Raw genomic sequence first — 12,300 nt, 5'->3', positions numbered from 1 at the left:
TACTCTAAGTAAATGCACATATTGTCAAACAGTGCCATCTGCTGACAATTTATATCTCTGCTTTGAGAATGTTGGTTGAAAACATGTTTATCTTATTTCTGCAAGGCTAGGGCTGATTAATCAGTTTAAAAATATAGATGTGCATTCATGTGATTTCAAAATTTGGCTGAAACAAGACTCTCAAGTAATCTTTCTTTGGTCCTCAAGCTTCTACTCCGTCTTAGCTTACTGACACAGTACAAGGTAAAACTTGTCACTCTGACATAGTATTCAAAGAAATAAAACTATTTAAACACAGAATATTACTTATAATATAATACAGTATAACATATTAAAGAACAGGTCTTTGAAAATCCATTAGAAAAATAGGAATTGCTAAGCATACATACCTTAAGCAGAATTTTATATGAGGGAACTTAAAATGGAGAAAGTTGTAGTTTACTTCCCTAATAGTGCACATTATTTTAATTTTGTTTACCTGTAGAATATTTTTACTTTGTTGTATGGCAAACATCTAATACACTGATTGTAGATCATGTTCTCATCTGCCTGTAGTTCCAAACCACATTTAGCACAACCTGAATACGTAATCATAGGCAGAGAAGCCAAAACACACTCCAGCGAAGTGTCAGCACGAAAGATGAGCTGCTTGTACTGACCAGTTGAAACAGTAAACTTCAGTTCTAAGATATGAGCTTTCACTTGAATCACTCCTACAAAAACAACAATTCCAGTCAAATCTGCATTCAGTTTTATTTATAACTGAAACCAAAAGCAAGGGTTACAGCTGATAAGATACCACTATAGAAGAGCCTGAACAAGAGATCAAGGTATTACAATTGTGCAAATAATTTCCACATTAATTCAGAGACACTGAAAATCACAGCTTTAACAATTTAGCTTTCCACTAATTAGACATAATAAACTCGAGTTAAACGTTGCAATACCAACTCCATTTAGTTACTTCTTAATGTTTAACATTAACCTTGGCAATCTTCTGCTTTACTGGTTTTGTAAAATGTGTTCTTTTGTAGTATGTTTTCAACAGCAGTAGCTATTTTACTCTCACTTTAGAGAATTCCAGTTTTGGAGAAATACTATTTGACAAACTTTCAGCTATTAATCACATCGTTGCTAGACTGATTAGCATGAACAACAAAAGGCAGCATTTCTTCCCATTCGCCAAAGCTATCTTTGTATGGTGCCACATACCACACCTATCTTGCCTCTGGGCTCACTGAATGAGGCTGCAATCACAGTCTGGCTGGGTACTGAGCAGCAGCAGCCTCCAGAATAAATTCAGACTCATAGAACTGTGCTAACTTTAAAAACAAACAAACAAATGAAAACACCAAACAAAAAAAAAAGCAGTATTTAACTTGATCAACAGAACATCTATTGGACAAGGAGTAATCAGTTCAAACTTAAACAGGTTCAGGTTAGACACAAGGAAGAAGTTCTTTCCTGTGAGGGTGGTGAGGCACTGGAACAGGTTGCCCAAAGAAGTGGTAAATGTTCCACTCCTGGCAGTGTTCAAGGCCAGGTTGGACAGAGCCTTGGGTGACATGGCCTAGTGTGAGGAGGGCAGGGCAGTTAGAACTAGATGATCTTAAAAGTCCTTTCCAACCCTAACCATTCTATGATTCTGCCATTAGTTATGCACTGCACAACAGACATTACAGAGCTATGGATAACAGCTTTACCTGAGCACTTTTCCTCCAAATGTGCCGAGAGCTTTGTCACCTGCATGAGGGATGTTTTGCTTTTCTGAAACTTTTCTTTAAATTCAATTGCCCTTTTGTCATCATCAAACAAGCACTCACATGATGACCATGGAGTTGTGTGCAGTTCAAAATCACCTGAGACAGAACTATGTTGCACCAGAAGGTATTTGAAGTCCCATATGTGATCTACAGAAAAAAAGAAAAAGAATAAGCATTCACAAAACAAACAAACCAAAACCAAATAAACAAAGAAACAAAAAAAAAAACAAATAAGCCCCAGAAGAGTTTACTTTTTATACCCTACTTAATTCTCAGAAAGCCAAGGTTAGTTATAAGACTGAGAAACAGATCAGCAAGACATTCTCATATGGTCAGCTCTGCCAACTTCATTTGAAGCCTGACAACATGTAGGGCTTTTCCTTTCCCTATAAACTTTACACAAGTCCTCCCATAACAGGACGATGCTTTTATTTCACCTGGACTGAATACAGCTTCCAAGAGAACTCAACTTTTGGAAAAAAAAAAACCAAACAGTTATGAAATTTCTTGTCAGCTCTAATAAGGAAAAGTTGTCAATGTTTAGAAGAAGCCATCTTTATGTTACTAATCAACTTCCACCTTTAACATGTCCCTGTTTTTTAATCTTCTATCTCCATAATGCTCTGATGCAAAAATAATTAATTTTCCATCTTCCAATCAACTCTAAAGAAAAACTGCTTAAAAATTGAGATCACAGAAGAGTAATATATTTTAGGTTGTCCTTTGCTTTGTTGTAAGATTCAAGTATTCACCTACTAATCAAATCTGATAACTATTTAGGCTGTTATTTTTTCCCATGTTTCCTCAAGGTGAAAACTGCAGCCAAAATAATTGGTTTTGGAAATACGGTCAGAAAAATACAGATTCATTACTTTTTGTTTAATGTATTGAAGTGTCTGTAAGTATTTTATTAGCATATATTAGTATTTTCATATTTTTGATTAGTCTGATTTTTGGTGGTAACTTGCTAGAAGTGCAAGCTCCTGAAAAATCTGCTGCCAAACACAGATTTACAGTAAAATACTCCAAAATATCTTCTCTGAGCAGCTTCATTCATCTTGTATCTGACTAAAGATCTTGCAGCCTCCCCAAACTGAGTATGTTCTGGTTCAAAGCAAGGTTCAGGCACTAACACTACAGCAACAAAAACCAAAATCTAAACAGGAGGAAACAAACATGCACTTGGCAAGCGGGGATACATGGAAGTGGAGGACAGTCTAAATGGGGTACAAGATTTGGTTGAGACCCAAATTTAGCATGTTATTCAGATCTTTGATATTCCTCTGTTGATTAGAAAACTGATCACAAAACATGAGTAAACTGTAAGTAATCAAGTTTAGAGAAATGTGTGATATGAAATAAATCTTTCCTTTTTGGTAATCTAAACCAGATAAGTGTAAAATTTGAACTGAATGTCTGATGACTGTATACTGGAAGATTGGACTGATTTTTAGCAAGAAATGAAAAATAAATATAAGTTATCAGGAAAAATTTTTAGATGCTCTAGAACTGCATCATCTTACGTACTTTAAGAATGTGGACAGTTTAAAAGTTATAAGTCAGTACACACATACACAACCAGTAAATACACAACACAGCTGTTCTGTTCATGGTTTGTCTGTGATTAAGAATTTGAACAGCTGAGAAATCACTCACCTTGAATTTCAGATAATCCTTTAATCGTTAAAATGCCTCCTAGATGCACAGTACACTAGTTGGAGAATAGGACACAAGTTTTGCATCAAGTACACTTATTACTACAGAGCTCTGTCTTATACTTTCCTGCTTTAAGCATTAGAGAATGTTGTCTGAGAAATTACCTTTGGTATCTTCTTTTTGCAGCTATAAAATTTTTTTAAATTCCATATCTTGAGAAGTCTAATATTCTAGCATGCTAAATTCTCTAAGATTTCTAAGCATCTAACAGGCAGTATACATCTGCTCATGCTGAAGTATGCACAAAAATAAGGTCCATGTAGGTATTCTGTATTAAAGTCAATTTGTTAATGCTTAAATTGAACCATCTCCTTCAAGTAGCTTAAGAGGTAGGTCTTGCAGTTAAATGATTACTTATAAATCAAAGCAGAACTAGTAGTATTCAGACTGCCTACATTTAATAGGAAAAGATTCACTATGAGATTGTTTAACCTTTCTGGGTTTTATTTTACAAGATTCACTACGAGATTGTTTAACCTTTCTGGGTTTTATTTTACACTATACAAAACCTGGCTTTTTAGGCAGGCACATTCAGCACTTCAACTAAAAAAGCATTTACTTCTTAAGTGTATCCACTGATCAGAAATACAAACTCTTTAGTTATTAATTTGACAAAAACCTAGGTTCATGTATTTTAAAAGAGCAATGCCAGGAATAAAATGAAATTCAGCAGTAGTCACTGCTAAAACACAGGCTATTACACATGTAATTCTTGCAAGAGATGCTTTTAGTCTGTTACAGCTAGACTTGATACCAAGACCATTAGGATATACAGCCTGACACTGTAGTAAAGTGGAAGACAGCAAATTAAAATAAGAAGCAGAAAAAACAGCAACTCATGCTAAACCAGACAACAATAGGGAAGACTCAGCAGAACTGGCAACACAGTTAACATTCAATGTTTTTTTATAGTTAAATAATTAGGCATCCTGTGTCTAGATTCAAGTTTTAAACACTCATGCTTTCTCAGTCTTCTGAAGTGAGTGCATTCAAATAATGTTGCTGATGGCACTACTTCTGAGCAGAGAAAACATGTTACAATCTGTATCAACTATGTGGTCCTTCCACAGAGAGTATTTACAGCTTGCATGGAAAAATGTTGCACATTCTGAAGGTATTAATAGCATCACAAAAATACTTGTACAGCTACCTATAGCTACAAGGACTTTACCTTTTTTCCTTTGAAGTTGAGGGTACCATGCAGCCCCTGCTCCCCAAAGCACCATTCTATAGTGTCGATCTCTGTTCTGTTCTACTGTTAGAATAATTTTCCTTTGGTTGCCACCTCTGTAGGTATACACTGATTCTGAAAAAGTTTGAAATTATATGACTTCTACAGTAAAAATCTTATAAAAACAGAAAATCCACACACCCCTATTAAAATAAATTCATGCTGCCATCTCATCTTGTACTACAAGGGAAAAAAATACACCTAAAATTTCTTCAGGCCAGAATGAAAGCAATCTGATTTCTTCAGTAAGATTAATCTAGTTTGAAGGAATGCATAAAGTATATTAATTTACCTTTATCCATCTAAATACTCAGCAACTGGACACCTCCCTTTGAAACAGGAGGTATGTGAGCATCTTTCAGCTCCCACTCATCCTCACCAGTATAAGTGGAAAGAAATAATCTCCCAGCAAGAGACTGTCATAATTGGAAGTTAAAGTTCCTGGAACTTCTGTGGAATACACTAAAACATTTCTCCAGAATTTTCACATGGAAGAAAAATACAGTCACATAGAAGCAGACCAAGAGGATTAGTAACAGTACACAACTTGAAACAATTAAGATCTCTACAGCATTCTTACACAGGATACTGCCTGAACGTTTCAGCTGCACACTAAACCTACAATATTTTCATAAACAAGTAAATTTTTGAACAATAATTCTTGCTTTAAGTATCTAACAGTTCTGGTGTTATGTACAATAATATGAAGATTTGTATTTTCAGAATTCTCCATTTATAATGAATAAACATGACATTGATAGTGTGGGTAACACATGATGCTAGTGCAGTATGATCAAATTTATGTGCAAAATTTATTATGCAACAGTGGTACTGTAAAGAAAAGGTGATCAAAACAGTTATGCAGGGAAAAGACAGGAAGACTCCTTTTCCATGCGGGAACAGTGGTCTTTAACTGGTAAAAAACATGGCAGGACACCACATGAAATACTGAGAATGGCTCAAGATTATTTGGCTTTGTTCACTTCAGAAGGTGGAGAAGATGCTAGGAAGCAGCTGTAGGACCTGATTATGAATGGAAACAAATTATCAATTTTAACATGGAAAATTGCTTCAGCAAGAGGAATCCTGAAATAACTGCATTCACTATTAGAAAGAAAGGAATGCATGACAGAAGGATAAACCAAAAAACCCATATAATAAAATCAGTACATGGACTATTGGCCTTGATTCTCTGGGGGAGAGGAGCCTTTACAATAAAAACATACAGGAAACATATTTCCAAACCAAATTATGTTAATGAATTAGTTGTCTGTTGTGCCTATGCAGAAGAAACAGGAGTATCACAGTAGGACACCTTAGTGTCACACTGCACATTTTCCAGCGTTGAAAATCAAAAAGAACTTGCACAAGAAGGGCACACAGTATGGAGTATTAAAGAAATATTGCATGTATTTAAGAAATCAGGAATACTTAGCTTTAATAAACTCATTCCAAATAGGAAAAAAAAGAAACAGATATTCTGAATAAAACATTATAAAAGATCACACTTTCATTATAAAATAAGAAAGGCAAGGACATCCTAAAAACATTAAAATAATAAAGAATTTATTTAATTCTGAAAAACACATAATTTCTAAGTGCCATCAAATGTTCATTTAATGACAGAATGTTTACATGGAAGGTGTCAGGTCAGCTTTGGCTGTCCCACATGACATTTTCATAAGCTAGCCCCATTTCTCGAGCAGTGGTCAACAGTACTAGTATGCATTAAACTCATTTCAGCAACTGACTACAACCATCATTCCCTTCCTCTTCCTAGCTCTATTTCTCTAACTGCTATGCCCCCATGAGTGGATCATGACAAAGGTTTTACTTTGTGACTCTCACGTCAAATACTTGTGTACTGAATGGGAAATAAACAGTAATTTTGCAGGGCGATTCTGATTATGTTTTACCTATTGTTGAAGTTTCAGAAGATGAAGTCCACTGGATGAACTTACCTGTTAATACGGCAATGTTGATAATTCTCAAGATTGAGTGAACCACTGTATTTGGCTGGAGCTGGTCCAGCTGCATATACTGAATACTATCCAGCCTCTGAACTGGTCTTCGTGGAATGTCTTTGAAGTGTGGAAATTCTGATGCTATGTATGCCAGCAAGCCAAGGAGAACATCACAACTGACTATGGGATAAACTGAGGAAAAAAAAACAACCCCAAAACCAAACCAAACAACAAACCAAACCCAAAGTTAGAGGAACACTTTTTTTTTTTTTTTTAAGCTTAGAAATATAAAATGTAATCGGTGCATATTTACACTGATGAAAACAAAACCATTTCACAGCAATTCTACTGCAAAAATTCTTGAAATGTGTAACAGTTCATCCAAAATTAAACTGCACTTCATCTGCCTCCTCTTGATAATATCCCAAAGTTAAGCTAAATACAGTATTTTTAGTTACACCAAAAATAGGAAAGAAATCTTGTATCATAGCTGGGTAAAAGTAACTGTTCTTGATCTTTTTAGCACAAAACCTGCCTTAAACAGCTGGCAATAATGGACAGAAGATGACAGTAAGAACAACACAAGTTCATGGTCATACTTCTACTGTATTTTCCCTTAGTTGCCAACCCTCCATGGCTCAGATATCTTTAAAGACTTTGTGCTTAACAGCCTGCAGTCAATGACTTTCCCTGAGTGGACCTCCTTATTCATTAAGCCTCTACAGTTCTTAGCAAAAAACCATTAATCCTCATGAAATCTCAGACATCTTATGGTTGAGTCCTGGGATAACTACTCACTCTTAGGTCAAAAAAATCAGTTTTCTCTGAATTCACAGTTTTGAATGGTAACCACCCAACGTTACCTTAAACTCCACATACCTATCTGCTGTCATCATGTCCACAGGTATTCCTGTCATATTTTCCTAGTGTTTTGTACCTCTCAGTTGCTCACATTTCCATTTTATCCTGTGCATGAGGCATTGCCAACAAAAAGGAGTACTATATATAAAATATAATATATAAACTAACTGTATAGTACAGCTATTTTACTGTGATTTTCATGGAAACTTATGCAGTATTATCTTACATTCTTCTGGATTGAGGGCTGAGCAGTTCCCCAGATTCAGTAACTGACTGGTAAATGTAGATTGCAGCATGATTTCTCCACACCAAAGATTCTCATACATTATTATATCTGCAAGAAAAAAGCAACCTTATCAACTCATGTACCAATAATATTGAAGTGTGTTATCCTTTTCTTGACTACAGAACTATCATACATACAGGTGTGAAAGACAGTTCAAAAGAGGGCACTTGGAAACAAAGCAATATTTTTTTTTTATCTACCAACACCATTTACAATGAGTTAGTAAGTTTTCTCAGTAGTTTGATGCAATTCTTCAATTCATATAAAATATTTGATCTGGTTTAGTGTGAGGTGTCCCTGCCCATGGCAGGGGGGGGTTGGAACTAGATGATCTTACGGTCCTTTCCAACCCTAACTATTCTATGATTCTATGATTCAATACCCTCATAGCAGGTCAAGTAGGTAACTGTATTGGGTAAATTATTATTGCTCTACATTTCAGAATGAGTAATAAAGTAGTAGGATTACCCAGAAACAGTTCTGATGTATTTTGAGGTAAGAATGTCTAAGCAGAAAAGAAAAATCCCAATTTATCTTCAATCTCTTTATCTACCTTTGTACCTACCTATAAGCACTTAAAGAACTCTTAACAAGGAGCAATAGGCATCTTAAACTGTAAAAGTATTCAAAAAATTTTATATTGTGGTGGGGGGATGGTATTTTTTGTTTGGTTTGGTTTCTGGGGTTTTGTGTTTGGGTTCTTTGCATTTTGCAAAACCTAAATAGCCAGATTGGTATCAAGTTCTGGCCAACTCCAACCCTAAATTAAGTACAATATCATTCTATAGTACTGAGCTGTCTTACACAAGATGTGTACTCTTCAAGGGAATTTTGGGTTAAATAGCACAAAGGACTTAATAGGAGGAATCTTCATCATTAGCAGACAACAGCATTTTATATTTCTCAGACCAAAGACTATACATAAGAGACGGGCAAACTTCTATGGGACAGTTGATGTTCCACTGGAAGGATGAGTGATAATTCAAAGTGCGGTTGAATGATGTAAGTAATGCAAGAAAGAGACCTACAAATGCTTAGCCACGGTTACATATTGCTCTACTTTAAACAGGCATTCTAAAGAGCCACATATTAAAAAATGCAAATGACAATTCTCACCTGTAAGCAATACAATATCCCCAGGAAACACAGTGAGCGACCAAAATGCAGCACCACGCCACAGCACCACTTTTCTCTCAGTTTCTGACTGGTCAATAACTACAACTGTTGCTACAGGAACTTTACATGAAGATTTTGGTCTAGTCTTCACCTGTATTTCTTTGATATGACAAGGATGTACAATTGTGACCAAAACATTGTACTTTTGATTTTTGTTGCAGCAATTCTTAAGTGCTGTTAATTTCTTTTGAAGTTTCTTGAACTCTGTCATCCTCTCTTGATCCACTCTCATCCCAGGACCAGCTGGACAAGAATTAAGTTTTGCTCTCTTAGATTTCAGGTGTCTTTTATACGCTGAGTGAAAATTGTGAAAGGAATCTTCACACTTGTGGGCTCTTTTAGAAGAACTCTCATGAGAACTGTCTACTTGAGAGCACAATATCCCGGAGCTCAATGGTTCAATACGGATTTCATTTACAAGTTCTTCAACAGGAACATTAAGTTTGTGAAGCTCCTCTCTATTTTCCTGAGCATTTCCTTCTTGTTTTGCAGCTTCCAAGCAAGTATTTTTTCCATCACCCTCAAAAATGAAAAGTTCAGGGAAACATGTACACACCTCCTTACATTCATTTTCAGCTACAGTGAGACATGTTCCAACATCAGAATCAAGTTTGAAGTGATCATACTGCCTTTTGTCAGGTTTTTTGCCTGCATCCATTTCCAGTAGTTTTACGACCCGCTTCTGCATCTCATTCTGAGCCTGTGCAAAAACAGCCATCTGACTTGAAGTCATTATACTACGAAATTCAGTATCTGTCGACACTGCAAAGCTTGGACAATCACTTGGTTCTTCTTTTGGTTTTGACTCTTGATTTTCAGGGAAGAACATATCCAAACATTGACTTAGATGTTCATGGTAATCATTTCTACGATCTGATTGAACACCTTGTCCCACAGACCTTAGATGTATGCTGATCTGCTTAGTACCGGCAACCAAATCAGAAATGTCAGAGCTGTTAACTTCTAAATGGCCACCTTTTCTTTCAGTGAGGTGTGAACAACAGCCATGTGATATCTTATCTTGTCTAGCTGATTCTGCAAATTTTTGTGGAAGGTGTGGATCCGCAGCCTGATTTGCATTTGCATCTGTGCATCTAAGCGTAGATATCTGACAATCAGAATAAATGCAACTTTCAATCCTTTTAGGTGTGCTGGTACAAGTTACTGCCACAGGTTTGAGAGATATCAAATATTCTTCTGTTACCATTAAACTCCCCTGTTCAGACTGCTGCGAGCTGTCAGGGTTTGTAGGAACTGCTTTTTCTGCCTGAAGCACTAAGCAGTCAGCACCTTTGACTTTTTCAAAAAAAAGACCATGTGTATCACACAAATAATGGAGTTCTCTCCATTTTTCAGCAGCAGGTGCTGATCTGCTTTGTTCTGACACTTCCGGTGGGCTTGGAATACTGGGTGCTCCCACAAATATATGAATCTGAGGTCTTTTTGACATTTTTGATTGCTGTGTAATTCTGACTTTAAACAATGTCCTGTACCCAGGACAATGCAATAGGCACAACACTAAACATTAGTAAATGCAAAAAAAATAGATTTGGCTTTTCTTAAAAATTTAAAAATACCCAACATTCAAGGGATCATTTCAAAATTTAACTAGTAAAAACACTACTACTTAAAGCCTATAAAACTGAACGTAAGGAAAAAAAAAAAGGGAAGCTATTTGTTGAGTCAAACTTGCATAAAAATATACATTTACAGTAGGGCTTAATTTCTGACTCTGACACTTGAAAACATAGCAGATGCAGAATTATAGGAAAGTTCAATTACAGTCTAATTATTGAGCAGACTTATCGTCACTTGCTATTGCTAATTAAACAGCCAAATGTGAACTCACTATTCAGTACTTAATTTTAATTCATGTGAAATAAATGTTTATTAGGAAATTTCACAGCATAGTTAAAAGCTGATTTTCTCTCTCAGAAAATTACGATTTCAACTAAATTATTAAAAATACTAGAGTTATTTAAAATTAGTTTAAAATTTGTTAGAAATTAAATATTTTACATGCTGGTTTAGCATGCAAATACTCTATTAAGTGATTATTTCATGATATGGAAGGTTTCAGGATACTGCTGATGAACTATAATTATTTAATAAGCACTAGGAGGTCAGTGAAACCTGAGAGGATGATTTAGAACTTGCTTTAATTCATTTATGTAGTATCATAATACCTAAGAAACCACTAGCTTTCCTAGCTAATTAAAAATAAGACCACCTTACATAGCACAAAAGGCCATTTGTGTTTTATGTAGTATGATTTTAAAATACTCAGCTACAGTTACAAGTGTTCATTAAAATGCAGACACCTAGCTACATGTTCTGGCAGTGGTGTTAATAGAAGTTGCTGCAATAGGCTGTTCCACAGAGGTAGCAAACAGAGCTGCAGAAATTAAATTCAAGAGCTCAGCCAGCTGCAAACAGAAGGAAAAGGGCATTGAAATAAATACAGCATTGAAAAAAGATTAATAAATTTTTAATTTAGCCCTTATCAAATTAACAAGAATTTTCTATCAACCCACTAGATGTCGGTAAATCTGCACATTCATAAAGCTCATAGTAACGTGGAAAAACTATAAACATCCTGGAACACTGACCAAGAGGTCTATTACAGGTGTAACAGGAAAAGCAACATACAAACACCAAAATTAAACATATCATGTCATAATACAAAGAAACTACAAAACACAGTATCTTATCACTCAGTTTTACGCTCACTGCAAAACAAATAATACGTAGAAGACTGCTATATCCAAACATCTGCAATTGTATGTTTAAATAAATTTAGGCTCACACGAATGCAACTTCCGAAAGACAATTCCCATACTTGTGAAAGGCTTAGTTATATAACTAAAGAATGGTAACACACAAATAACCAAAAGACAATGTCACCACTACTTTAAATGAACGTTAGAAATGAAATTGGAAATGAAACCTTATGGATGAGACTAAGTAATTTCTCCCATTTCAAAACATGTAAGTCTAGTTGTAGCTTTTTCATTTGTTATTACCATGGTTACAGCCAGTACAGATGGGTAGCTTTCTTAATTAGATAGTCTATAGTATAACAATATAAATGTCTCTTTATTAAGAGATTCAAGTGAATAAAAGGCTCAAATGAATTAAAAAAAAAACTTTTCTTCCACATGTGTGCTATAGTACAAAAGTCACTGAACAGCCAAATTCTGACCATGCCACTTCTAAAGAACTTGCATACCATGCCACTTTAAAGAACTTGCATACCATGCAGAGATTAATGAAATAATCAGTCATTTCCAAACTGGGCTTTGG

General features: G+C 35.4%; 1 protein-coding gene and 1 long non-coding RNA gene across 13 annotated transcripts in view; both read right to left on the bottom strand.

Moving 5' to 3' along the window:
• The window catches only part of SHLD2 (shieldin complex subunit 2), a 33,183-nt gene that overhangs the window by 3,948 nt on the left and 16,935 nt on the right, over positions 1-12,300 (bottom strand). For 10 of the 12 annotated variants that reach the window (XR_009742763.1, XM_061449659.1, XM_061449641.1 and 7 more), the window contains 6 exons: positions 8,938-11,423; positions 7,762-7,869; positions 6,672-6,866; positions 4,651-4,785; positions 1,704-1,910; positions 479-713 (listed from right to left, as the gene is read on the bottom strand). Coding sequence is in view for 11 of the 12 variants with exons in the window: in XM_061449659.1 (XP_061305643.1) it covers positions 479-713; positions 1,704-1,910; positions 4,651-4,785; positions 6,672-6,866; positions 7,762-7,869; positions 8,938-10,447 (2,390 nt within the window). In the remaining variant the exon portion in view is untranslated. Of the gene's footprint in view, positions 1-478; positions 714-1,703; positions 1,911-4,650; positions 4,786-6,671; positions 6,867-7,761; positions 7,870-8,937; positions 12,216-12,300 lie in introns of those variants that run through there. The other 2 variants (XM_061449705.1, XM_061449710.1) reach the window with 2 other exon arrangements.
• LOC133267479 (uncharacterized) lies at positions 2,286-4,566 on the bottom strand. Its single transcript, XR_009742774.1, has 3 exons — positions 3,957-4,566; positions 3,584-3,911; positions 2,286-2,897 (listed from the first exon to the last, which is right to left on the bottom strand). It is a non-coding gene; the product is annotated as an uncharacterized LOC133267479 (long non-coding RNA).

Source organism: Pezoporus flaviventris, unplaced genomic scaffold, assembly GCF_033815535.1.
Source record: "Pezoporus flaviventris isolate CSIRO_AGI_PZ_B2104156 unplaced genomic scaffold, CSIRO_AGI_Pfla_v1 ptg000001l, whole genome shotgun sequence".
Classification (NCBI taxonomy): Eukaryota; Metazoa; Chordata; class Aves; order Psittaciformes; family Psittacidae; genus Pezoporus; species Pezoporus flaviventris.
This window is presented reverse-complemented; position numbering and strand designations above follow the sequence as displayed.